Source organism: Anopheles darlingi, chromosome 3 (assembly GCF_943734745.1).
Source record: "Anopheles darlingi chromosome 3, idAnoDarlMG_H_01, whole genome shotgun sequence".
Taxonomy (NCBI): Eukaryota; Metazoa; Arthropoda; class Insecta; order Diptera; family Culicidae; genus Anopheles; species Anopheles darlingi.
The window spans coordinates 55,107,042-55,134,541 of NC_064875.1; the positions used below are offsets into that span (position 1 = coordinate 55,107,042).

At 42.6% G+C, this 27,500-nt stretch overlaps 5 protein-coding genes across 10 annotated transcripts in view; 2 read left to right on the forward strand and 3 right to left on the reverse strand.

The window, feature by feature from the left end:
- Positions 1–532, reverse strand: part of LOC125955108 (nuclear envelope phosphatase-regulatory subunit 1 homolog) — a 1,347-nt gene extending 815 nt beyond the window's left edge. Inside the window, exon 1 of the mRNA XM_049685963.1 lies at positions 41–532. Coding sequence (XP_049541920.1) covers positions 41–71 — 31 coding nt within the window. The 5' untranslated portion in view covers positions 72–532. The remainder of the gene's footprint in view (positions 1–40) is intronic.
- Positions 533–609: 77 nt separating this feature from the next.
- On the forward strand, positions 610–2,488 carry LOC125955031 (protein disulfide-isomerase TMX3). The gene is made up of 3 exons (XM_049685847.1): positions 610–815; positions 876–1,128; positions 1,204–2,488. The coding sequence occupies exons 1-3, from the start codon at positions 779–781 to the stop codon at positions 2,198–2,200; spliced, it is 1,287 nt and encodes a 428-aa protein (XP_049541804.1). The 5' UTR covers positions 610–778; the 3' UTR covers positions 2,201–2,488.
- A 4-nt stretch (positions 2,489–2,492) lies between these two features.
- Positions 2,493–3,200, reverse strand: LOC125955109 (programmed cell death protein 5). The gene is made up of 2 exons (XM_049685964.1): positions 3,046–3,200; positions 2,493–2,934 (listed from the first exon to the last, which is right to left on the reverse strand). Exons 1-2 carry the CDS (start codon positions 3,097–3,099, stop codon positions 2,599–2,601), a joined length of 390 nt encoding a protein of 129 aa, XP_049541921.1. The 5' UTR covers positions 3,100–3,200; the 3' UTR covers positions 2,493–2,598.
- Positions 3,201–13,987: 10,787 nt separating this feature from the next.
- Positions 13,988–20,497, reverse strand: LOC125955006 (uncharacterized). Of its 2 annotated transcripts, XM_049685810.1 has the most exons (5): positions 20,385–20,497; positions 20,259–20,326; positions 15,686–15,822; positions 15,293–15,619; positions 13,988–15,209 (listed from the first exon to the last, which is right to left on the reverse strand). In XM_049685810.1, exons 2-5 carry the CDS (start codon positions 20,306–20,308, stop codon positions 13,996–13,998), a joined length of 1,728 nt encoding a protein of 575 aa, XP_049541767.1. In that variant the 5' UTR covers positions 20,309–20,326; positions 20,385–20,497; the 3' UTR covers positions 13,988–13,995. The 2 variants fall into 2 exon arrangements, with proteins under 2 accessions (XP_049541767.1, XP_049541768.1); XM_049685811.1 differs by lacking the exons at positions 20,259–20,326; positions 20,385–20,497 and adding an exon at positions 15,922–15,968.
- Positions 20,498–23,206: 2,709 nt separating this feature from the next.
- Positions 23,207–27,500, forward strand: part of LOC125955058 (uncharacterized) — an 11,392-nt gene continuing 7,098 nt past the window's right edge. The window contains exon 1 of one of the 5 annotated variants that reach the window (XM_049685898.1): positions 23,207–23,317. The gene's annotated coding sequence lies outside the window, so the exon portion shown is untranslated. The other 4 variants (XM_049685897.1, XM_049685896.1, XM_049685900.1 and 1 more) reach the window with 4 other exon arrangements.

Below are 27,500 nucleotides of genomic sequence, written 5' to 3' on the forward strand. Positions count from 1 at the left end.
AGACCCGGACAACACGGAACAGGAACGCTAGCCAACTTACCCTCGCAGGCGGATGTTTCCGAGGGAGACATTTTGGCTTTCTTGCGGCGAGCAATTGTACCCGTTCACTGTGCGATACCACCCACCAGCGGTAACGTGGAAGACTAGGTCGAAATTAAGTTTAAGTTAGTTTAGCTACACTTTTTGCCGCATCCGAATCGAACTTAAAACGCGGGGGTCAGATGAGGCGTAAACTCTAGCAAACTCTGGGGCTCGTTGTGGGTTCCTTTAGTGGTTTATATCGGAAGTGAGGGATCATTTCTACAATCCTTTCATCCTGGGATTCAATCCTTTTCCTCCGTGATTCGATCGTTCGTTCCGTGGCGCAATTTCCACGGTTTTCCACTTTCCTGCTGGGACTTTTCGGAACTTTTCCAATGGGAATGGCTGCGGTGGTTGCTAATGATGCTAATTTGCTCTGAAATCACACGAAATTATTCCAAAATGTTCAGAATTTCGCATTTTTAGATGGATTTTTACACCGATTTCTAACCTCAAAAAGCGAACCAAAACAACGAAAATTCACCACTGCCTCTGCAGAAAAAACGTCTGCCAGTGCAGCAACGCCGTTTCTGGACTCCGATTTTCCGGATTTTCGTTCGGAATTCACGGAAATTCGTAAGGTTTTTGCCTCGAAACCAGCTTTTCCGGACGGAATGCTGTGTTGTTGGAGATACAATTGAAGAATCTACCTCGTCTAAAGTGTGGAAGCAGCCATTCGGGCCGAAAAGACTACAAAATGTTCTCCGTGTGGAAGTTGTTTACTTTGCTGTTCCGTAAGTTCCGTCCGGCCGTGATTTGCAGCGTTTAATCTAATTATCCTGCTTTGGTTACAGTTTTCCTCAGCCTGGTTCACGGATCTAGAGTTCTGGAGCTCAGCGATCGATTCCTGGACGTGCGAAATGAGGGCCAGTGGTTCGTGATGTTCTACGCTCCGTGGTGTGCCCACTGCAAAAAGCTGGAACCGGTGTGGGCGCTTGTGGCCCAGGCCCTCTACAACACCAACATCCGGGTCGGGCGTGTCGATTGTACCCGGTTTACGGCCGTTGCACAGCAGTTCAAAGTGAATGCTTATCCGACGATTATCTTGTAAGTTTTCTGCTTTCCGCCTGGGCCACACCCAACGGGACTTTTAGGATTTCGATGTTTTTCTTCACCGCACAGCGTTAAAGGTCCGTACGAGTACGTGTACAACGGTGACCGGTCGAAGGAGGAATTGCTGCACTTTGTGAATCGAATGTCGGGACCTCCGGTACAGCTCGTCACGCGACCGGACAGTATTGACATCCTCAAATCGAATAACCCGATCTTCTTCACGTACGTTGGCAAACAGTCGGGGTTGCTGTGGGATGTGTTCTACAGTGCAGCTGAATCCTATCAGGCTCACGGTTACTTCTACGCCACGTCCGTGGAGATCGCAAAGCGGCACTTTGATGTCGACACAGCGCCTGCAGCGTTGGTATACAAGGAGCGTGGCCACTACTATTTCCCTTACTCGGACAACTTTGAACGCATAGAACCGACCCACCTGAATGAAAGTTTGTTCCGGTGGGTGAACGAGGAACGGTTCGCCACGTTCCCGAAGATATCACGCAGTAACATTCACCATCTGGTGCAGACGAAGAAGTACCTCGTACTAGCGGTGGTCGAAGAGAACAAACTGAGTGAGATCGCCGCGCACGAACAGGAGTTCCGGGATATGGTGGAGATATTTGTGCACAAAAACAAACACAAATATCATGGCCGTTTCCAGTTTGGTTGGGTCGGTAATCCGGAACTTGCCCGATCGATTGCGATGGACAGTTTGCCGACGCCGCATCTGATCGTACTGAATGCTACCACTAACGAGCACCACATCCCGGAGGACGATCCGTTGCAGTTAACGCCGGAAGCGATCGAAATCTTCCTGGACAGCATCCACAATCAAACGGCACCGATATTCGGCGGAAATTCTCTGCCCGTGCGCATCTATCGGGCGTGGTTCGAGGCGAAAACCTCGCTGGCCGAGATGTGGATCGGCAATCCCGTCTTGACCACGGTGCTGTTCGGTCTTCCGTTGGGCTTCCTGTCGCTGATCATGTACTCGATTTGCTGTGCCGACATCCTGGACGCCGAGGAAGAGGACACGGAGGGCGAACAACGGCACGAGAAGAAGGAGTAAGCGGAGCACTGGTCCGTGTGGCAGTTACCGATAGACGACATTCCGTCGCCTGGTCCGGCGACCATTTCCAGGGGAAATGGGAGGTCGAATTTTCTAGTCAAACCATTTCTCACGATTCAGTATCGTTTTAGAAGCATTTTACTTTCTCCCCAACTAACGGTGCACCCTCGCTATGTACGGTGTAAACGAAATGTGTGTCTATTTGTCTGTATTTCTCTGTACGTTCCACCCTTTTTTAACCAAAGGAAATCAATGAATCAGGAGAAAAATCCTCATTTTTATCCAACCGCTCCTTCGTGTTGAGAGAGTAACTTTCATTTATTCAGTGAAGCGAACACACAAGATGACACGGATCGTGGGCCGGATCGTGGGTTGGTTATCACTCGCAAAGGGCCCTTTCATATACCATAATCATCGTCATCGTCATCGGAATCCATAGCTGCTCGTCGTCGATCGAACTTGACGGTGGAATTGCTTCGAGGCATCTGTTGGTTGAGACTTTCCAGCAGCTTCACCAGACTGGCGTCATCCAGCCGGCCACCGATCTGTCCCATTTGGGCCATCCGGATGATCATGCCCTCCACCATCTGCGCTTTCTCCGGTTTGCTAAGCTTAAGCGTATTCAATCGCGCCCGTGCATCCTGATCCAGCAGCTGAACCAGCATCGAATTCTTCATATCTTCCTGCGCCTGTCGCTGCTCCTGCTGGGCCTTCTGTTGCTCGGGATTGGAGCCCTGTTAAATGAGACGAAATGAATTTGATCAATTCTTCGATTGGGGGCGAGGCAATTCCCCAAAAATAGATGAAAATCGGCTCCCGAGAGGCAGCCCGGGATCGGGACAAACCTGCATCTGCTGCAGACGCTGCTGGCGGATCGCGTCGAGCTCTGGATCGTCCATTTCTGTGGATTAATTCGTCGATTTCGCGCAAGTTTCAACTGGAAATTGAGTTCATGCAGGACAAAACAAACTGGAATTTTGACAAACCGGGAATTTTGACAGTTATGACGTCATGCTGCCACAGGGTGACCGGGAATTTGACACTCGCCGAAACAGGGTGACCCCGGTGAATCGGGTTCCGTCCGGCGCCGCCAGAGGGCGCAATTCCGCGTCGGAAAAAGAAGAAAAAAAGAATTTCGGCGAAAAAAAGAAGAAGAAAAAATTTCCGCGTTAAAAAATGGCGGCCGGATTTGGAGCGCCCGACTCGCGGTGCTAAACGCGCGGGAAAGTGCGCGTGTGTGCGTTCGTGGGGCCTGTTTGCGATCGCGGGTTCGAAAAAACACGAACAAACCCGAACAAAACCCGAACCGCGGAATTTTTAATCGGCCAAAAATTTGATTTAATCGGCCAAAAAAGAAACTAATCGGCCAATTTTTACACTAATCGGCCAAATCGATAAGTTAAAGATTGCAAGATCGATAAGTTAAAGTTTAAAGCAATGCAACGAAAGAAAATCAACCAAAATCCTCCTATTATTAATGAAACGATTAAGAGTTGGCATCGTAGGCGAGCCATTTTTTCAATAAATTGTGCCAAATTCGCGATCTTCTCGCGACACTTCACCTCAAAGAACCGTTTTAGCAGAAGGATTACTGCGGCCAGAATGTGACGGTTTTTCACCTTAATGAAAAAAATAAGCACTAGATTCATGGATCAGCCAACCGATGGATCAATTTATCAAACGTACCCGTAAGGTCATCACGTCGCATAACCCGGGATAGGAATGACCATTACACGCATTAACGGTCGAACTAAGCACGTGTTTTTTGTATGGTAGCTCCAACATACATCAACTAATTTACCATAAATATGTTATAGTAGATTCACTATAGTCCACACATATTTCTTGTAAAAGCCCTGGAGATACCATCAGGACTCAAAGCGATCGACACACGATGATCACACTTCATAATGAAATTTTATATGTAAATCGATTCTTTCATGTGATGTTGTTTGCGAGTTAAGGGGGGGCTTCGGTATTTTATTTTATTTCTTCGCATTTACTTTTTACATTTTTTTATGAGTGCTTATCCTTTCAAGAGTATTGTGTAAAATTTTGGGATCAATCGAAGCAAAACTGACAAATATATTGATTTTTGAAAAACAGAGCTTCATACAAGGCTCAAAGCATCTCGCGACTTTGAATCGCGATTCCCAAAACCTGCGTTTTCAAAGTCGGTGCCCATCGTAGCATAAAAACTACTGGACCGATCGATTTGAAATTTCGAACACATAATCTGTACACTATTTGCCAGGTAGCCCCGTCGATTTTTATTAAAATTGTTGATACTTTTTTTTTAAATAATTTTTTGAATTATGTAAAGCTCGTTTTTTGAGGCAACATCGAAAAATGCATCACTTTTTCAACTTCAAAAACCTGCCAAAAATCGAAAAATGGGAAATTTAACAAAAACTCAACGGGGCTACCTGGATAAACTCATAATCTAACAAAAGAATATTCATTTGAGTATTTCTGATGTCCCAGCACGCGGCTACGATGGGCACCGCAAAAAGTAGATTTTTGCAAATATGCCTTTCTAAATTGAATGCCATTAACGAAGTTTTGAACAAATCTTCCCCAAAATAGAACCAAACATTCTTGAAAAGTTGTAGATTAATATGAGATTATTTTGAAAAAATTAAGTTGGATGGTTTCTTTACCAAAAATCACCAAAAATAAGCCTTGTTTTGGCCCGAAATAACCAAAGCCCCCCCTTAATGTATGTATTTTACACTCCTATGGGCATGGATGGGCATGATTGTTGGAGGATGAGGAGGAAACATAGGGATTTTCCAAATCCCTCTCCCGGGATGGCTGTTCTTCAATATCGAGAAATTTGATTTATGCTTCAACTACATTTACTCCCAAGTAACAAACCTGTCGGAAGGATTCCCCACCGATTAGAAACGTAATCCATAGTCCGGGTCGATCGGTATTTACGCTGATCCCCCGTGGATTCCTTATTTTATTCCATAGCCATACTTGCTTGGCAAACAGATATGCCAATCAGATTGACTGCTGAAACATGGCCTTTATGGCACATCATATTAACGTTTGCATTAAAAAAAGAGACAAAATTTGAATGATGATAAGAAAAAAACTAAGACAGATAATTGAGATCTGTAAACTGCATTTGGAACGTAATTTTATCACTTTTCACATTTCTGATTTCACAATTCCGAGCACCCTTCCGGTAGTTAGCTGGAATTTTCAACATGAAGGTTTTTTTTTTAAATGCAATCGTTTGTAGTTTGCTCATAACGTTATACGTACATAAGTTCAAACGTAGTTTTGTTCATAAAGTAAGGTGGGTTTGTGATGGCATAGTGTCCTAGACTCACAATCCCACTCTGCAAGTGGTGTATGAAGATTTATCATGCGAAATTATTGGTTTTGGTTAGTTTGGTTAGTACAGATGAGGGGCGAAGACAGATACCAACATAAAACTCCACTACCCAACCGAGTACTTACTCTCTATACTATCTATGTCTTGCACCTCTGTTCTATCGTCTCTTGCTCGATCTCTTTCTATCGCTTTTTCAATGTTAATCTTCTTCTATATATATAAAAATGAATTCATGTCTGTCCGGATGACCCTTAAAGACTCCGAAACTGCTGGACCGATTGACTCCAAATTTGGTATGTGGGGGTTTTTGGGGCCGGTGAGTGCTATAGGCATGGTTAGAAACCCCCCGCTACCTTCCTTCATGCCCTTCCCTAACACTTGATTGTTAAAAACATTAATTACTCCGCAAGTTATGAACCGAATACAATTAAAACTTGCACAATTATTGATGGTCACCTGAAAAACCATGGGACAAAATTTGGTTCATATCGGTCGAGGGGAGGGGGGGCCTCCATACAACCCCAATCCTTAAAATACGTCCTAGGGCAATATGGGTATCGTTTCCTAGGTTTTGATGGTCTCTAAATCGATTGGATTCACTTAATACTCTTTTACTTCCTTCTTTCACCTAACCACCACCACCACCCTCCATTCCGTACATCTTGCAGAGCAGAGTAAGTGGTGGGAAAATAAGATAGTTGCGTTTAATTCTTGAACAATAATTTAAAAAATGAGACCAATAGATCTTAAGGAAAAAAACGAAAGAGAGAGAGAGAGAGAGAAAGCAGAAGGGGGGGGGGGGGGGAAGGGGGCTGGGGGAGAATGATAACAAAGGAACCGACAATGCTGCATCGTTACCATTTTTTATTGGTATGTTTATTGTTGCTTTAAATTATCTTAACATTTTCTCTTTGATGTTGAACATGAACATGAAACAACATTCAAAACTCATTCGGTTGTTAAGTATTTGGATTGATCAAGAATTATATTAATTTTCAATTATTGTTGCCTTTTATTATTGACGATTTTAAACTTATCGGGTTATGAATGGTAAACGATCGGAATTGCATGCACAAACATATAAAGCAGCAGTAACCGAATAGTAATGGAAAACAATACCAACAACCATACCACCATTTGAACTTAACGAGCTATGTGCAAACCGAACACTAAAGTCAAAGTATTTAATAAAAAAAAAACTTGGGAAAATATAATTCGTGGTTCTAAATAACATTATTTAGCCCGAAAGGCAAAGCCTTAAAAACCAAACATCATGTTATCTTTCCAGCTCATATTTACAATCACGTCGCATCTCTATTTCCAACATCACTAACTGACCTAGCTATTGATTTGGTTCATTGATAAATCGAATACGACCAAATCATGGAATAGATAAAATTATATCTATTGAAATGTTAAAGTTCCTGTTTACGATAAACCCACGACCGATCAAAGACAGTACGAAGCCTGTTGGGGCAGCTAGTTGTTAAATAAGTAAACTACAATATTTTAATGAAAATAAATTTTAATTTTAATTATTGTTGCGCTATAACACCAGCAATATACTTTTGCACAGCTCACATATTGTTTTCTAAAAATTATATGAATGTGACAAAACAATTGACATTGCGGATAATGAAAAAAGATGTTGTTGCTTATTGTTCGTTGCTAAGTTCCAGCATTTGTGAAGTCGACGACGGTAAAAAGTTAGCTAATGCCAAGTAGCTGATCGATTGTGATGTTTCTGTTTCTCCCCTGTAAGTAATCTACAAATATTTTACTTCACGCGCGTGGTTTTGAAATTATTGCCCTGTGAAAACTAATTAGTACAAACTAATTAGTAAAAAAACACATTTTAAAATACAGAAAATGTTTTTGTCATACACTGCTAGCTTTACGCAAATGTATTGTGTAATCGTGATTGTATCTTGATATGAATAGCTGCTCGTAAAATTGTGAGGAATTCCCTACAAATCACGGCTTACGTTTGCTGTCTAGGTCACCATGGTCATCATCACTAGTATCAACTGTGTGGGTTGTGCAAGTGCCTTTTGACGATGCAAAACAGTTTAATTCGAAGAAATAATTAATTTCATTAAAACATTTGCAGAAAAATGCCATCACTTTTTGATTTTAATGCTTGCTTTTCGACGTACTCGGTAGAAAATGACCGTACGAAGGGAAACTAAGGATATTGTGTTCCTTGTTTTATTGTTTTTTAATGCATATTGTTATGATTTTGAAACAAAAACACGTTGCCAAGACCCTTAAATTAGTTCTAGTGCACTATTTTTAACATAAATCTGTTAAAACGGCGAAAAAATTTCTTTTCTATGGAATGCACATGTGGGTACCCGGGTGCCCAAGGAAGGGGTAAACGCCGGGTGCCCAACCGAAGGTTAATAGTCTTCTAGTAATATTGCGGATTTAGTCTAGTATCAAGTGGACGTCTAGCTCGCTTCATATCATCCGAATTAAACAGATTGAATATGGATTCATCATTAAACAACACTATTTTTTATATTGAGACATCCTACTTCAAATAAATCATCGCAAAATGAAGTTATGCCTTCGCTGTTAATGTACGGCTTTTTTGCTGGTCTGCAACTGAATAACCCACCCTCTCTCAATCAGTGCTGAATGGTCTGGGAGCTGATCTCCAAGCTTAATTTACCTTTAATTTCCATTCCTGATGCAAACGCATCTTTGGTTGAATACCATTTGATAATGCGGTCCATTTTGGGTGAAGTTTTTCAAAGACGAACAGGACGCAAAGCCGTTTCAACAGTTTCTTTTGCCTTGTAACCGGTTATTAAACGAGAAACTACTGATTAATCTATTTCATAAGCTTCACTAATGTATTTCTGAGAGTTTTCCTGAATCGCTAGTTTCATTTTTAATTTCTTTTCAATCACTAGAATAGCTATTACGCGACATTGTTACGCTTTGAATGTAACCGAGTGTGTCGGGTGTTCAAAGCAAGCTTACAAGCCAATAGACTACCACTATGCAGAAATTCTGCATGTAATGATCAATATCTTATTATTTTTACACCAAAATTGCCAGTTGCTTAACTTATGTCGCATCAAAAATCAATACTTTTTTTAAACTACCGTGTTAATGTGCTATTCAAATAAAAATTAATATCGGAATTCGTCCTAAAATATCGTAAATAGGTACTCTTTACCGGTGTAGTTGAAAACTAAAAATTTGAACACTTTTTCATACACCTTAACCCAGTTGCTTAACTTATGTCCGACACTGTATATCATTCTGGTTATTGTTAATGTGTGTTAATGCTTTGTCAAATGTGAACATAATTGCCAAACATTTGAAAAACCAAAATTACATTTTTTCAACGCTGTCATAAAAATGTCAAATATTGTACCGGAAAATGATTTGAAAACCATTACAGTAATGTGGGGCAAATGGTCGGGTGGGGCAAAAGTTCGAATTGGGCTTCACCGTCTCAACCAACACTATACTCGTTTGAAAGTTCTTGAAATCACCTTACCATATGTGTTCTTTTTGGTTTGGATAACAAATGTTTGAGAAATGCGTTAACTTATAATTTTGGCGATTTCGATCTAATTTTATGAGTTTTTGGAAGCAGTATCATACTTCGTGGACATTTCCTACATCAAACCTTCATAAGTGATGAAGAACACAAAATTAACACAAATTCCATCGGTATACCCTTATTCTGCAATACAAACGGAAAGGTTTGCAATTGACACTTTTTTCAGAAATGTTCCTAGTGAGGCAAAAGTTCGTTCTTTTTGGGGGGAAAAGTGCGAACTCATTGCTAGTACAAAAATAGGCGGTTGTGTACATCTCAACCACATGTGCTGAATAAAATGTGCGAGAAATACCAAACTAATAGAACTGAGCAAAAGGAACGACACACATGGCCAGGTCTGTGCTAAATACTTGCTTTTTATGCACAAGTTCTTCTGTCTGCTGTAAAAATTCTTCAGATCTGGCTGCTTCAGAGTATCATCGCATCGATTATGCTTTTGCTTCGAAAGGAAATGTTCTAACCTGCCAGTACTTATTTTCATATCAAGATGTTGAAAATGAAATGGCTTACGCTATTGGTTTGGTATGCAAGTAGTAAACAACCAGATATTTGAGAGGGATACTCAAAATGCAGTATACCCAATGGTAGCGTTTTGAATGACCGAAAATTGGACCTTTGTTTGACCAAAACATCACTTATGCATCCAAAAACGACGATGAACTCAATTTCTATTTCTAAAAGTATCGCAGTTCGATATTGTTAATTTTTTCATTTCGCAGACTTTTTTAACCGCAGGCAATGATTACAAACTCCCTACAAAATCTAAAGGACTCGAAATACTTTTTAAACGAGCATGTTTGAAAGGACACGACTCACAGTTCGGCAAACTTCTTTTCCAGAACGGTTTATCATACCAGAAAATAGTCAAATAGAACCCACGCTTGATTGTTCAAATCCGTGCCAGGAAGCTGTACGAACAAGTATTGACCGAAATCATACCATGCGTTTTTATCGAACACATAAATGCAATTCGATAAATACCAGGAAACAAATTTGTTTTAGTTCATTTACGCAGATGAATAAGCCCGTAAGATGATGATTTAGATTGGGATCGGAAACAATGATTTGGATGATGTATAAGTAAAAATTGAAAAATTTATATAAAAAATTAGCGAATAATAACAATAAAACCTGCTCCTTAAAAATGAAACTTTTCGTTTCTTTTTATGTCATTTATTTCCTGAAATATGACCACGGTGACGGTGTGTCTAGATTCTGGTACAGGCGTAAAACTGGTACGGGTTTGAAAATGTATGCTAATAAGAACACATAATTCAGTTACACAATCTATTGATTCGCGACAGCTCCTCACGTAAAAGCTTTACAGATACTATGGCATTGATCGGATCTTCCTTGATTCGGGGGTTTCACGGCATGTTTCATGGTCCATTTGCTTTGTGGACTCGATTCTACTTTCGTTTCTAACTTAGCTGCAAATCGTGCTACTTATAAAAAAGTCTCTGTCCCTCCTACGTACACATTACAATTTGGTTAATTTAGTTTTAGTTATCATTGTTTCGTGATCTTGAAACGTTCTTGTTACTCAAAATAACTCCGAAGGGGCAGACAGGGGCAATGCGAGGATATGTCCATTAAATCTTTGAGGTGGCCGATCTATTGTCTCTCAAACACGAATCCCACAATTCAACAGCCGGTAGCTAGCGGTAGTCTCATTTCCATGACCATCATCCATGTTTCCATGTCGTTTTTCTGGAATCTGCAAACAAGAGTGAGAAGATAAAGGATCTTCGTAATCAAGGGTGAAACGAGAAAGATCCTTTAGATGTGGATCTGCTTTCACATTACTTACGTCGGATAATAATACTCCAGCTCGAACGCGTCCAGAAACCGTAGTATCGCCAGTGAACCGTTCTCGTCGTTGTCCCAGCATTCTATATCCGACTACGAGTCGATGATGACGAGCTGAGAACTTGTCTTGATCGGGGGTTCGCCTTCACCGAACCATTGGAGGAAGCACTGGAGTTTTCCTTGCCAAGCTGATCCAACACGTACTATACCGATCGTCAGGAAACACCAGTAGGCCGACTCCAAGAGGGTTAAGGACTAACGGAAATAGCAGATTGCCGAACGAGGACTTACTGAATACTATCTAATGGTACAGCGTCCGCATTACATCCTCCATTACCTCGTCGGTTGCGTTGGCCATGCTGGACTTCATGGCTGACCGAGGGACGGCGAGATGGTCCCAATAGCCGAATAGGTTTAATTCTTATCACTTAATAAAAGAAAGGGTTAGTTTTATCGAAACTATTTTGTAAGCAAGTAATAAGTTTGTGTGCCTTTCATAAACCAACCTTTCATAAATCAAAAACCGCTACTATCGTGAAAGAACATTAAACATGTCGAGATGAGGTAATGGACTAATCGTGAAAAAATCAACAATCTTCCTCATAAGAACTAGCAATGGAGCTATGAGTTCTTGTTTCAGTTAAGTTAATGAGCAATCCTGAGGGTTAGTTTATTAACTTTGTTGCCCTGGGTGCACCGATGTGATATGGACTAGGTAAGTTGATAAGTTGATAAGTAGGTAAGTCGATATCTCATTTCCCTCATACTAAGTGATATAGACTCGGGTCGGGTATTATAAGGCAATCCGGAATAAATCGATGCTAAGGAAAGCAAAGCCGACGGAAATCCGGATGTTAATCACTACTCTCCTATCATACGTACAAATGCTCTCTGATCCGATCCGCATCCGATTGTGAATTTCTGATAATTGGTTGATGGTTGATAAAACAGCGAGTCGAGGACAGTTTGATCAGCCTGCTGGGCGGTTGTCGTCATTTCAATCGAATCACTTTGTTTTCAAAGATTACCAACGGCAGCCGGAATCTTCCGCCGTACACCAAAATTAGATTTCCACTTTCGTATGACGATTTTCTAACGATATCGTTCTTGGCTTATACAACCATCGATCAAGATCAGGATTTTCAATTCCGAGGAGCCTTGAAAATCAATAATTAAGTAAAGTACCTCCAGAATCCGTTTTGCTAGAGCACTGTAAAGAAACGAAAAATCAAGTATTGGGCGGAATCAAAATCAAGAAGAATCAAGATCGTTTTAGCATCACTCTCGGACTTGTCTCAAGTTAGCAGAATTTTCCAACATTCGTTGCACTTTTCCGTCGTTCCACCTGATTTCTCAAATATTGGATTTTCCGAATTTTCCCAATTACCGGCGATTTCAAAACATGCATTGACAGTGGTGTGAGCCGTTGGTTTAAAAAGTGTGATAGATGCAAAGGCACTTCGATATAGAGGAAAATCTACTGTTTCGCGGGAGGTTTAATTGCCAGAATTAATTACATGCAAACTACAACCTTGATTCGGACAGATATTTAAGATGACTTAAACTAAATTCTGAACAGAAATTTGTTAGACCACCTCTATCCTTGTATCCTGTTATCCTAAACCAACCTGTCATGAAGCGATCGTTACATTCAAAAATAAGAAAATTCGCTTATGTAACGGCGTCTGCCTGATTTGCTGTTTTTCCAAATAATTTTGCAAAATTTCCACGGAAACGGAAAACGGACGGAAAATGGCGAACTCGGATGTGAGTATTTGGTGTTTTGGCTCGTGTTCCGTTGTTCCGTTATTTGGAGGGCCAGACATCGTCCACAGGGCATCGATTTTCTTGGTCCGGTGCCTCCTTCATCCGGGTTTGCTCTCATACATTATGGGGGCGAGATATTTATCTTTTGCCAATGTTATCTTTCCAAAATTATCTCCCTAGGTTTACCCTGAAACAGAAGAATGTAAATGCGGGTGTAAAAAATGCCACTTTTATCGTCAGCAGAATGCGGCAATGCTAGAAAATATAAAAGTTATGGAGGAAAAAATGGCAAACCTGGACCTGCAAGCAAATGTGTCACGCAATAAAAATCAAATGTGTGTGGATGAGGATTGCAAATTCAAAAAATTTCTGGAAAAATTGGAAGGAATGTATGGAGAATTGCAGAAGGAGTACGACGACTTGCTCCAATTCATATCGAATAAATTCCCGGATTATCAGCGCTTGGTTATAAAAGAAGTAAAACGGCAGGACATAAAACCGTTTGAAAAAAAGAAAAGAGTTGCGCCAACACGGAACAACCCAATTCCGGAACCACCAGTGCCGAAACCACCAGTGCCGAAACCACCAGTTCCGGAACCACCAGTTCCGGAACCACCAGTTCCGGTATCAACAGTTCCAGAATTATCAGTACCGGAACAACCAGTTCCGGAATCTTCAGTACCGGAACCGACCCCGCCAGTTGCCGTTACGGTGACATCGGATAACTTTGTAATTTTTCCCCTAGCTAATAAGGACAATTTAGATCGTTTAGAAGTATTATTAACAGAAAAGGATAGTTTTAGACAAAAAATATTAGATAGTTTTGATAAAAAGTTTAGTTATCACACTACGCTAAACACGTTGTTATTAAACATAATTTCTAAAAATGTGTTTGATCAATGTTCCATAAAGGATGAGGGGATAAAATTATTAAAATATGTTAATACTATTGATGTTATAGGTAAATTAATACACCAATCTTACGGAGATATGCGCCAGGAAGTGGATATCAAAAAATATTTAAAACAATTGATTTGTAGATGGAAGAAGATGAATACTGCTAAACTTGTAGAGGGAGAGAAAATAACAATACAAATTTGGTAAAAAATGAATATCAACCTAATAGCACCGGGGAAGGGGTATCTTCTATAAAATCCCACACTTAATATTTTTATATCTAGAATGATGAATGGAATAAAAACTGTCGAACAGCACGTACAAAACAAATACACATACTTTATTCGTTTTCTGATTAATTCGTATCAAATCCAATGTACATTTATCGTATGATAGCTATGTGTCTAAAGGATTGAAAGATCCTTGTTCGGGTATGAAGTAGAATTTTTTAATTCCATTAATATTCAACTCTACAACTACCAATTTGCATAACACTTGCTTGCAACTAACTTTTGTTTGATGGTCCAAGAATTGTTCAGCCATTGGGGATTCGTATTGCAGAAGGTCAACGGCATTTTCTGCAAACGAACATTTATTATATACCCCTAGTTCTTCGGCATTTATTATGGTGTCCTCACCATCACGCATAGCGCTTTTCATGGCCATTACCTTGAAGTCTCTTGTCAAAAACCATTTTTGGGCAAATCGTCCCTTTAAAATAAATTTGTGACCGAACTTAATAGAAGAATATATTCCATCTTCCACTAAGTTTAACAATACTAGCTTTCCTCCATTTGGGTCGGCGGTAAATTTGGCAAACTGTTTGAAGTATGACAATTTCATTTTCTCCAAATCCCCTTTCCCAATAGTTCTCCTCATGCCAGCGTAATATTTTTCGAAAACCGCGGTAGAATTTTCCGGAAGCGGTCCGAAAAGCTCTACTTGCTTCGAAATATGGCAAAGTGCATGAAGTTTAAGGGTGATTCTATGATTCACCTTCTTATAGTCCGCCAAGAACGTTGCTAACAATTCTGCTGCCATTTGTGTATCCTTTCGGAAATAGCTATGAGAAAGGATACTGATAGCCGAATGCAGCTTCATGAACGATTTAAAGTCCTTTTCATTAAGAATCTGCTGAAACAAAGCCGGACCGGCATAGTTCAACAGGTTGGCATAATGGGAAGCTCGCCAAGTTAACTCGTTCTTAGAAACGCTCATTTTGGCGAAGCTCTTAGCCATTTTGGCTTCGGAATATATTCTGATGTTGGTAACAATTTTATTGAATTGTCTTTTCTTCCCAAAATCAGATTTCCGCCAAAAAACTTGCATGAGCTCCTTCATTACCCCCTTATGCAGGTTGTGCAGCGGGTCGCACAATAGCACCTCGTAAACCACATCGTAGTCTAAGTCAACCAAAGGTGACCTTAGCACGGACGATGTGGCTTTCCCTGCTTTGTTCTTTTTGCAGCGGTAGTGCCCTGCATAAACCAAACTGCGGAACTGGACGTTGGTTCGGTAGTTGCCGGCATATATCGGATATGATCCACCTTTCTTTGCACGGCGTGCATCACACCAGCGGCATCCCGAGCTGCCGCAGGGCGCAACTGTCCCTAAAAAACAAAAAAAGTCCAACGTTAAAATTCATTTACAATAATTAAATAATCTCAAGTAACAATTGGCAAGAAGAAATTACCGGTGATGATGTACTGCGCCTCCATATCAGCTATTATTTTACGCAGAAAAACCGCCCGCATCTTTCCACAAATCATCGATCCAGTGGAGAGATGGTTCAACTCATCCACGAATTGACGTAGAAAGGTGCACGGCGGTTTCTTCCGCCCAAAATACATACCAACTAGCAGTGGGCTCATCGCTGGTACGTTTTCAATCGTTATTACGATTGGCCACACCTGCCTATTGGGTATTCCAGGCTGCCTCAGCACTACACCGTCCGTGCTCATGGTTAAAAAAACCTGACGCATGTTTGGGTAATCGCTTAAAGCTTCATTGAGCATGTTGGCTAAAACATATTTTATACATCAAGCATTTTTGTAAATCTTTATAAATAGCGTCTTGTTTAACTTACCAATGCCTAAATGCCAGTAGAACCCTGTACCTATTCTCACTACTTTTTCCTCGATACGACCCGAATTTCGGAGGGCAAGCCGAATGTATTTGGAAATTCTTTCCAATTCATGCTGGGTTATTTCGGGATCGTGTGAACTATGTAAAGGGAAGAATGAATGAAAATATAATTACTTTCCTGACCACGCGGTACGGTGTCGCTGAATCTTTTGTAGAAACAGGCGCGAACGTTCCTACCGAACCGGGCATTCGCGAGTTTGTCCTACTCATCGGTACAAATCCCCCGTTATCTTCGATACCCCTACGTGATGTCCAGCATCGAGCTGATCATGAGCTCTTGAGACTGATGGTTAATTGATTGATCATTTATGCAAAAAGAATTAAATGTAGGTGTGGTAGTCCAAATATTCACGAGCAGCATCACCAACAGTGTTATCCCACCTGTTCGTCACGCAGCCGCACCTTACCCTGGATGAATAACCGCCGAAAGTGGCTTAAGCTAACTAGAGTAAAGCTAATGCGACATTATAAAAATAACAAAAGGCCCATTAGTAGGCTAAAGCCTCCAACTAGCGACCACAATACAGTAGATAAATACAAATCAACTTGGAACTGGGATAGAGAACGATCTGGATATTACTCAAGAAACGATTTGAAAGCGCGTTATTGAGCTCTTAGCGCGTAATTGAGTCTATAGCGCAAACTAAATTCCCCAGCCGTATACAAGAATGACGACAAAAGCTTTGTTGAAAATTACCTGTGCATAAAATCATTTTGTAACGAGTTTAAGTTAATCAAATCCATCATATGGAAGGTTCCGTCACAACGATCCTAGTCAAATTCATATCTGATGCCCATCGATCGGTGAACTCTGGCAAACAAATGGTCGTTATCTATATGGAACTTAAACCAACATTTGACACGATTGATTATGATCTTCAGTTACGGACGGAGTCGCTCCACGGCACCAGATTCAACAATCACCTTCAGCAATGACCAAGAAGACTGTTGTATATCATTATTGAATAACTAAGTTAACTGTAACTAATAAATTAACTGTATTGTTGAGAATAAACCAATATGTTACATTCGCGACGGGAGAAAAATGAAAATTACACCACCAGTGTTCAACATTGAAGATTCCTGGCCGTTATACCAAATCAAAGATTTTTCTTGGCGTACGAATTGGACGACGATGAAAGGCAAGCTGCCCTTTTTTTAACTTCGGTTTCGAACGATTTGATATACAAATCGTTCGTGACCTGTGTTTTCCGAGTAAACCAGAAGAAAAAGCGTTTGATGAACTCTGTGATGTTTTACAGCAACGCTTTATGCTGACAGTGGTTGTTTTTCGGGAATGCTCAATTTTCTTTGAAGTGCGTCAAGGCAACACCGAAACTATCGTGGAATGGACAACTCGGTTAAAGAAGCTGTCGAGCAGTTATGAGTTTGGAGGCTATTTAAATGAAATGATTAAAAACAGGTTTGTAGTGGGATTACGCCGAGGTCCAGTTTTTGATCGAATTTGTGAGAAGAAATTACAGCAACCTACGACCAATTGATGAAATTGGCAATGAAAAAGGAAGCAACTCTTTTGCAACGTGGTGCAGTTTTTCGAATTCAAAAGGCAAATTCCAAGGTTGAAAAGCCGAAGAAAGAAGACCTCAAATGTTTATGCTGTGGAAAAGGTGACCACGATTTTCGAAAATGCCAACATAAAAATTACGTTTGCAAGATTTTTGGAAAAAGGACCTTTGGCCAAGGTGTGCACTGCCAAGAATCATTCGTCGGAAAAGAAATATGAACAGAAATCGCCAAAGATAAGTCATTTACGTCTAAAGTGCCATTAGCCTTCAAGGAGAAGGTGGAAGACGAACTGGATCGTTTAGAAAAAACTGGAATAAATACTAAACCATCTACGGCAGATGTGGAATGGGGAACTTCGTTAGTTCCTGTTTTGAAGAAAGATTCGTCGATTCGTCTGTTGTGCTCATTATCGTGTCACAGTCAACCCGTTTTTGAAAGATCATCATCATCCTTACCAGTTGTTGATGTGATTTTTGCGGCATTGCAAGGTGGTCAATATTTTTCAAAGTTAGATCTCAAAAATACCTATAATCAATTAGAACTAGATGAAGAAACACGTACGCTTTTGGCTTAGAGCACTTGGAATTTGGAACGAAGACAGCGTGTTCTATTTTTCAAGCTAATCTGGAATATTTTGGATTTTTTTTGACGATGTGATGATTACTGATTCTAACAAGGAATAACATTTGAATAATTTGGATTGAGTTTTGCAGCGGTTGAAGGACAACGGTCTGTTGCTGAATAGGCAAAAATGTGAATTTTTCAAGACAGATGTGAAATTCCCTGGTCATCGTATTGACAAAGATGGTTTACACAAGAATTCTGATAAGGTAGAAGCCATCTTAAAAGTAGCAAGACCATCAAATAGCCAAGAAGTTCGGTCATCTGTTAGTTTGGTAAATTACTACGGTAAATTTTGTTCCAATTTGGCATCCAACCTACAACCTTTATATGATCAGCTGAAGGATGGCGTTGAATTCGCTTGAACAGAAAGACAACAGCAGCCGTTTGAAAATGCGAAAAAAAAACTTATTTCCGGAGAATCCGTTCTGGCTCCCTACGATCGAAGTCTTCAGATTAAACTCTATTGTGATGCGTCGAATGCTGGAGTTGGTGCAGTGATCATATATGTTTTCCCAGATAAGAGTGAACGTCCGATATCATTTGGTTCAAGAGTATTCAAGCAAAAATGAAAATAATTACTCAACCATTGATCGAGAAGCATTGGCGATATATTATGGAGTCAAGAAATTCTATAATTATTTGCCTGGAAGACATTTTGTACTCGTGAACGATCACAAACCATTGATTGGTTTATTTAGAACCAAAGGAGTTCCTGAAACAGCCGCTAGACGTTTACAACTATGGGCTGTATTTTTAACAAATTTCGATTATGAGATCCAGCATGTTAGAGGAATGCAGAACTCGAAGACGAACCGTCGAATTTCATTAGTTTTATTGAATCTACGACTCGTTCGTTAGTTGAACGAAAACAACTGGTGATTGAAAGTCGTCGGGACAGCATCATAAGTCATATAATCGAATATTTGAAATCTGGTTGGCCTCAGAATATTCCAGAGGAAGAAATCAAGAAATTTCATTCGAAAAGAGAAGAGCTAAGTGTGGAAGAAGGTGTCCTACTTTGGGGATACCGGATTGTGGTACCTTCTAGATTGCGTAGGACTGAAAATGAAGAGTTTAGCTCGTGCATATTTTTGGTGGCCGTCTATGAATAAGGAGATAGAGGAAATGGGGAAAAGATGCGAAACATGTATCCAAATTCGCCCTCAGAAGACCATTTTTTTATCACCTTGGCGACTTTCGAACGAACCTGGTGACCGAGTTCACATGGACCATTTTAAGTGCAAATGAGCAGATTATTTTGTTACCGTGGATAGTTTTAGCAAATGGATTGAAGTGTTTCCAGTGCGAACGCTAACATTGCGTGAAACTATCGAAAAGCTGTGAGAATATATGTCCCGTTTTGAATCTATTTCGACATTAATCTCCGATAACGGTACTGCGTTTACTTCGGAGGAGTTCAAAAGTGTTTGTGCCGAAAGAGGAATAAAGGATTTAACAACAGCGCCATAGTCCGTTTTCAAATGGTGCTGCAGAAAATGCTGTAAAAACAGTCAAAATGGCATTGTCGAAATCAGCAATTGATCCAGCTAATCAAGGAAAAAGCGTTCATCTAAATTAATGGAATTTTCTGGAAATGTATCGAGCTACAAGACATGCGACAACTAATGAAAGCCCGTTCAAACTAATGTTCAAAAAGGAAATGAAAATCAGATTTGATGCCCTTAAAACAGGTGCTAAGCGATTGTAAGTTTTAAATAATCAATCCCAGAAACACAATTTGGTTTTCGCAGCTGGCGAAGAAGTTTTTGCAGAGCAACCAGCTGAAAAGATGAGTTTTAACTGTATTGTTGAGAATAAACCAATACGTTACAAAGACCGTCCTACACAGCAGTTTTGCATCCGACGATCTTAATACGAATGCAACCTGAATTCCCGAATTGCTGCGAATAACGATTAGCTCATCGCATGGGCCAAAGTTAAGATGATGGTTGGTCCATCCATCATCACCATCATCAGATCATCTTAGTTCACCATCGCTCGAATAGTGAACATCTCTACTAGTTTAATAAACTACCACAGCTACTGCATTGCATTCCAAAACGTGGAATATAAAAAAAATGATGACCCGGCTAAGACATTCGATTCTATGTTCCAGCTTCCAGTTCCAGCAACCAGAACCGATGTAACAATCGTGTAACTTAAACTTAAATGTGTGAAAAGTAGTATATAATACAATAGTGCAATCCAATTTAAGATATTCCATACAGGTTGGACGGTGGATACAACGTAGCACATTTCCGTAAAATTCCGTTAAATCTTCTTCCGTTAAATCGGAACGCTCGGAACGTGATTATGTAATTATCTATAGCTCGGAAGAAAAGAGTATTGCAAACCGTACTTACTTCATCTTTTGTTTGAAATCGGCTGGCTTCTGGTACTTCGATGCTGCCATCGTCGAAGGGTTCGAAAACTGAAACATATATTACAATTATTACTAATTAAATTAGCATAATTAAAGAAACTATTACCTTCAGTACACTTTTCGGTTTGACGTTTTTGGAGGATTTTTTTTTTGAATCACCTGTCACCTCGAGTCATTTGTCACCAACAAAAAATCCTTTCTTGCACCTGACGCCCATTTGAAACACTCCATTCAAATAATATCCCAACCCAAAAAACGACCTCTTCTTGTAAAGCTAGTGAATTCCATTGAGATTGATCCATTGAGATCCATTGAGCAGATTTTCTGCTCAATGCAAAATTGGTAAATCTAATAACCGTGCAATAACGTGATATAAAAGCTTTGCCAAATTTACGTATATACGGAGAACCCGATAATGGTTAGTAGGAATGAAAGTGTATTTTAGTAATACATAAATGTTATATGTTATATGTATAAAATAGTATAGCAAAACATACCTGTGTTTCAGCGCTACAAACCAATGAGTTACCGGCAGGAGAGCGAAACATGCATCCGGTATGTTTCATTAGTGTTCCGGACGCGTCAACCAAGGAGCTGTTGAGCTTCTTTTCGTATTCAAAAGAAGGCGAGGCGTTATTGTTGTATAAGGCCCAAAAATCTGAAGGGCAAACCATCTTGGTATATTACCAACCAAAGAGGCAGGTCAACAAAGCTGAGTCGCTTTATAACGGCACCATTATGTATAGGCTTAGGATATTCACCGTACCAGCACGGATGAAACAAATTTGTGATAAAGCATGCAGCATTATCCTAAGAAACTTAAACCCCCATCAACACGTACAACCACCATCAACAGGTCGACGACAGGCCAATCCATTGTGGCTATATGAGCCCGTGGAGAAAGATTTTCCAAAATCTATCATCGAAGCAGATGTTGCGACGGAGATTAGTAAATTGTTTGCCATAATTCGGAATCTTTTTGCAAAGCCGGATTTCTTACAACCGGCTAAACAGCAGCCAGCTCGCTCGAAGCCGCCATTTGGAGGCAGCAGACCGCCACATGCAAAGCCATACGCCCGAGCTGGCAAAAGGATAACTACAACTACAACAACAGCAACATGCAACGTGGTCAGGGATATCCGGTGGTCACCTTCACCACCACCACCACCACCACCACCACCACCACCATCACTAACAACTTTTTATGCAATTTTTTTAAAATGACTTACCATTTTTGCTTCACTTTGTTACAATTGGAATAAGTTACGTGCTACTGAAAAACTGAAAAACTGAAAAAAAAATGTTATAAACTGTTATCTACTGAATGACCTAGATGAGTGTCCTTTGTTTCACTTGCGGTCTAGGCGATTCAGTACATGCTCTAGCAATGTGTGATATTACATTGCTCTAGGTCGTTGAATGTTGGTCGGATTGCACCCGCAGATCTATTCCACCTGAAAGATGATGCAGACCGAGGCACGTAATCATTGTCGACGGTTTCCGATATTCGTAGCAGATTGAGCAATTTGCTGTTTCGAAGCAACGAGGCAACCGCCAACATCAATACGATCACTTCATCGAAGATGTGATCCTTCCTTGAAGATCATCGTCCACAGTGTGCATGTTGGCGATATGCTCGTAAAAGCTGACTCTGCTGCAGCGATTGATTTTGAATAGCAGCAGGCACCTGCCGGATAAATGCAAGATAAATGCGAATGGTTTTGTTGAATCTCCTGCATGAGACGCTGATTGTGATTATTTCGCAGCGCGTTAAGTTGATCGTGCCATGTTAAGTTGATCGTGGGTGTTATGAAGGATGTAGCCAGAACGTTATATGGCATGTATCCAACGGGCACCTGAAGATCACGTGGTAGCCACAAGCTTGGCCCGGGTGCACAGCCACGATAGCATGCATGTGGGATTACGGCCTGCAGCTGTGGCGATGCTGGTTGGGGCTGCTGCTTTGGCACCGGCATGCCGTCGGAAATGCATTCGGGTTCTTTGGTGAAGAAGCTTCTGCTGTTGTTGGATGACGATCCTCTCGATACGATCTGGAGAGCATAGCCAACCGGTGGAGATGAGATGCCTTGCGGAGGGCGCAACTGATGGGCCGGAGAGATGATCCGGTTCGCGGTTGGGCCACTTGGTTGATAGGAGGAAAGCTCACTCGAGCGTTGGATCGATCCGTTTGATGGTGCCGTACCACATTTTTGGATCCAACCGTAGCACGCCAAACTCAGCCGGTTCATACTTCCAATCCTGCACGCAAAATATACTATTGGATCAATCTCGCATGTAGCGTCGATATATCAATCCTGCACGGGTCAGATTGAAAGATTCAACAGCAGAAGATCAGTAGAAAGGCTTTAGAGTAAGAAGGATTAGAATGGCGAAACTAGAACACATATTAAAGAGTTTTCTTACCGTCTGTGGCCTTCGAAGATCACTTCTCCGAATTGCCAATAATGAATTAAACGAATTGAAGATCACTTCTCCGAATTGTCCGGCGAAAAGAACACAATATTGTTCGTCAGGAGGCTGGTACCTCATCCGCTTTAATCGGCCTGCAATTATTTAACTGAATATGGTACTCCATATTCATTTCTTATGCTGAAAATAGAAAATTGGCAACAATTTTTAAACCACGCAAATTATTCCGTGGAAGAAAATTTTAGTCGCGCAAGAAATGTTTTGCTGGACCACGCGAAACAAGCAAACCTGCTATGCGTGTTTATGACCACGCTTCAATATCTCACACAAGCGATTCGTGGTTAATTTCAGGATAAAAACAACTTTCCCTAGCATCGTTCGAAAAGCATTCAAAGCAAAAGTGTTTAAATTTTAGTTACTCTAACTCAACATTTGATTCAGGATGCAGAGAACATTTTTAAATCGATTCGGTACATCTTTGATTATTAAGCCAAATGGTATAAACACGCCGTGCCGCAGAGTGAAATACAACCAAGGTACTTTAAACTGTATCTGCGGCTGAGAAGAGCGGTTGGTTCTCCGGATGCAAGTGGTACTCGGGATGCAAAGGTAGAAAGAAAGAAAGCCAGCTCACGGAGAAAAGAGGGGCGCTTTTTCAGGTGGTTTTCTTGTGCGCCACGGGCGGGTCCCAAATTCAGTGTGCCGAAAGGGGGGATGGTGGGGGCAGTACGTGAAACGGAAAATCAAACAAACGACGACGCCCGGTGTGACAAATTTGGATGAAGTCCGGAGGCTGGTGCGAGATCACAGAAACGAGGTGCGTGTCGTGTTGAGTGGAATTCAAAGGTCCGAGCGAGTGGCGAGTGAAAGAAAGCGGGGGCTCAGGAAGTAAAGAACACCTGTGCAAACGCTCCCCCGGTCGGAAGTGAAACGCGCGTGCAACTCCCATGGAAACGGGGAGATGGAATGTGTAGGAAGCGATCATCTAGCGATCGCAGTGGAGCAGGGAAGACAAGATAGAAAAACGTAAGAAAAGTGGCCAAACCGGAATGCTGCTGCTGGCCTCTATTCGTCATAATCCGCGTGCGCGCCCCAGAGTGTAACGCGGTAACATTTTGTTTGGAAAATGCGTGGAAACCAGAACCTTTCCGTTTGTGGGGTGGAGGGGGTGGTGGGGGGGGGTGTAGTTGCGCGGTGGAATGCGGTGGCGGCGGAATCATCGTTTGTTGTCGAGAGAGAGAGAGAGGGGGGTCGAGTGCGTGAATTGCGTGGCGGTTTTGGCCCCAGCGAAAGCGACGACCGCCTCCCCAGCAACGCGCGAGTTTGTTTTCTCGGCTTTTCATTTTACCTGCGTGCCCTTCATCCGCGGTGGGCCAGAAGGGGGTGGCGGGGGGTGAGGAGGGCGGTTGGTGCCTCGCAACGAAACAACAAAACTTGTGTGACGTGTTTCTCCAGCGGCGGCGAGGTGGGGTGCGGGCGCGCGTGACGTCTGATGGCCGACGGGGGTTGGTGGACACTCGGCAGCTCCACCGCCCATCCCCGGATTCCCCCCCGTGAGTGCGTGTTTATGAGTAGGGACCGCCGTTTATGCAAATCGATTTCTCCGACCTCCAAGCAACTCCAGCAGCAGCGAGGGGACGCTTTTTATCCAGCAGGAGGAATCTTGGCCCGTTGTTGTTCTGCACCGCGGCCGCGGTGGACCGGGACTCCAATCCCGTTTACGTGCAAACCGGAATTCCAACGAAACGGAAGACTGACGCTACCGCCGTTGGAAACTATGCGACAATCTCAGCACCCAGCAGCATCGTTGCTATGATTTCGTTGCTCGTGGCCACTGCGAAAGTGCACAGATCAACAAAGGCTAACGCGCGCGTAATTAAGCTGTCTTGTAGAATGGGCGTTTAGATAAGTCAGTGCTTATCCCGAGGCGAAGAGAGAATCTATTGTTGGGGATTTGTTTTCGTGTTTTCTCGTGTGTTGTCCAACTGTCCACTTTCCTTTCTTGTCGCTGTGCCCCTGGCAACGCCAGCTCTTTCCCCATTCTGGGTGTTAAAATGAAAAACCACCTTTCTCAGCATTTTTCTGCCACCCTTTTACCTTCTTTCGGACGAAAACATTCAAGCTTCCCTTCCTTCCCCGCGTTAAATGATGGGAAAGTGGCGCTATCTGGGCTGCAAAGTTTCCGTGTATTTACGGGGTGCTTTTCCGAACCGTGCCGCATCCGTGAAAAACAGGAAATGGCGAGAAGATGAAACTTTTGATTTCTATCATCAGCATGGAAACCCCCCCCCCCCCCCCCCCCCCCGGGTACTAATCGGGCAATCAGTCGGCGCCGGGCTCCGTGAGAATCGTTGTTTTTCCAAGCAAAATGCATCCGAGCATGCTGCGAAAATGTGATGGAGTGATTGTGGATTTGCGTGCTTGATGATCAGCGCACGGTCGCCTTCTTGGTATCCATCTCACGTGCCCTGGGATGACGAAGGCCCCCCCCCCTCCCTTGCGCTCACGTATTTTTGCATGTGACCGCACAGCGCTCGGTGTGCCACGGAAAGCTCGCAACTTTACTGACCGGGTAGAACGCTTTTTCGTCTTTTACAACCTTGCCTAAATTGTCACAACAGCGTGGATTTGTCGGTTTACACACCGGACGGATGAATCACGGTCACGGTGGGCCCCCCCCTTTTTGTCACGGCCATCTACGATGCACGCGTTGCAGTGAAGCGGCAAAGTGAATGTCGATAATTCGTTTGTAAAAGCGTGCTTCCGCATAGTTAGGAGCATCGACTGCTGCCACTGCCGCGTGGCCATGGTTCGCTGCACAGTTTAGACGGTGCTTAGTTCAGTGCGCAATGGGTGGGGCCGGTTCAGCGCTATATTCAAGTCCGTAAAAGTGGGAACCATCATTTCACTTCGTACAAACCCCCGGCCTCCCCTGCTCTGCTTCGCGAAGGTTTTGACGGGGTTTTTAAATGATAAAAACGTGAGGTGTACACAACACTGCATCTGCGGGTAGTCTGTCTGACGCTGTTCGACGTTGCATCAATGCCGTGCACCAGCTCCAGCCAGACAGCCAGCCATCAACCAGCAGCAGCAATGCCCGGTCAGACAGCGACACCCCCCACGCACATACATTCCACCTCGGCCTACTTTGTCGAAAATGCAAAAAAACCCAGATGTGGAACGCATGATTGCGGCACAATTGCATTATGGGTGCGCGGCGTATGGCGCGGTGTGGTTGAGATGCTCCCCTGCCCCCCGGCCAGTTAGCGATGATGGCGACTCTCGTGTCAACTTCGTTACCGGACCGCGATAGATGATACACAAATCACAGATTTCATCAGTTAACCATTGTGTGTTAGGGGTGTGGGGAGTTATGCATCCGAGAATGATCGATCGCTGGAGCCGCATGAAGCAACCGACGTTAGGGGGGAGGATACGCGAGAGTGGTTCTTCGATCGTAGCTCATCTGTTTCGTATTTGCATTACCATACGATGAAAGATGATGATGATGATACGCTGATGACGATGATGGTCCGATGCCAACGCGATGACCTTCTCTGTCCCGCCGATGGGAGTTTCTTGGGACTGGGCATGAGATTCAGTTTCAAGTAGACCCGAGGCCTAGGTGCGGCGGCCTTCCTTTGGGGATGCCAAAGAGATCGATAACAGCGAGCAGCAGCAGCAGCACCAGCAGTAGTTAGCACACATTTGCAAGCGTTTCGCACGAACCATCACGCAATATTAGACACGCATGCATTCGCATCCCCTGAGGAGAAGGGGGCCTCCGTTAGTCACACACACCCAGAATGGCTTGGGTGGGGTAACGGAAGTGAAACGGTGCTGCTATGACCACCGATCGATCGGCGAGCGTCGCACAACGTGGACGCCGGATGAACTAAATGCCTTCCTATACTGGTGAGACTCGCTAATGGTGTGATGATGGTGGTCCCAGGCCCTAGCTACGACGTTGTGTAGTCAAGTTTCTGCGCCGTCTGTAAGCCTAGTCGCCGGCGATGGTCGAACCCTGAATTCACCGAGGCCAACTTATAGTGCTTCGGGTGATGATGATGATGGTGGTGGTGGTGCTGGTGGGAGGAGGTGCCTTCGAGGTAAGGCATTACACGCCCGTTGGCAGCATTAGAAGCACCGTTTCGTTCGTTCGCTTGCTCGCGAACGATTTTCGATGGTCCTCGCTCGATTGATCCATTCCATCCAACTCTCTTCAAGCCTTGATCTTGACGGAAAACGGTGGTCTAACGGGAGAAACGGTCCGGTGTGACCCGTTATGCTCTCGGGTAAGTGCACCAGTTTTGCATCTGTTATGCTGCTGCTGTTGTGCTTACCAACTTACTTACACATTGCCGTACAACGTTTGCTTCGAATAATTTTGCAAACGTTCTTCGTATCTTCCTTCGTTTTGGTATCTCGACTCGACAGGAAAGTCCAACAGACACCCTCCGCTCCGTGGGAAGGCAAACAGCGCCCATCGTCCATCGTCATCGAGATGAAAGAAACTCATTTCCTGACCATTTTTCCCAATGTTTTCTTTTCGATGAGTGCTACGGTTTGCGCCAAATAGTTAATCATGTGCAACATCAACATCTCAGGCAACATGGGAAAATGGTTTGGACGCCATAAATTTCCTTATAAATTAATTTCCACATGAGATGAATAGTGTTATGGATGCGCTATGGGTTTTCCTCCGTCTGCTCTCTTTACTTCCATTTCAATGGGTTTCCACAGCATGTCAAGCGTTTGATCGTGTTCCAATTCAGTTCCTACTGACGTGTAT

Coding starts and splice junctions, on each gene's coding strand:
- LOC125955031 (XM_049685847.1), top strand. CDS start 779: ATGTTCTCCGTGTGGAAGTTGTTTACTTTGCTGTTCC. Junction 816..875: donor GTTGTTTACTTTGCTGTTCC/GTAAGTTCCGTC, acceptor CTTTGGTTACAG/TTTTCCTCAGCCTGGTTCAC. Junction 1,129..1,203: donor GCTTATCCGACGATTATCTT/GTAAGTTTTCTG, acceptor TTCACCGCACAG/CGTTAAAGGTCCGTACGAGT.
- LOC125955109 (XM_049685964.1), bottom strand. CDS start 3,099: ATGGACGATCCAGAGCTCGACGCGATCCGCCAGCAGCGTCTGCAGCAG. Junction 2,935..3,045: donor AGCGTCTGCAGCAGATGCAG/GTTTGTCCCGAT, acceptor CTCATTTAACAG/GGCTCCAATCCCGAGCAACA.
- LOC125955006 (XM_049685810.1), bottom strand. CDS start 20,308: ATGGCAGCATCGAAGTACCAGAAGCCAGCCGATTTCAAACAAAAGATG. Junction 15,823..20,258: donor GATTTCAAACAAAAGATGAA/GTAAGTACGGTT, acceptor CCCTTTACATAG/TTCACACGATCCCGAAATAA. Junction 15,210..15,292: donor GGCGCAGTACATCATCACCG/GTAATTTCTTCT, acceptor TTTGTTTTTTAG/GGACAGTTGCGCCCTGCGGC.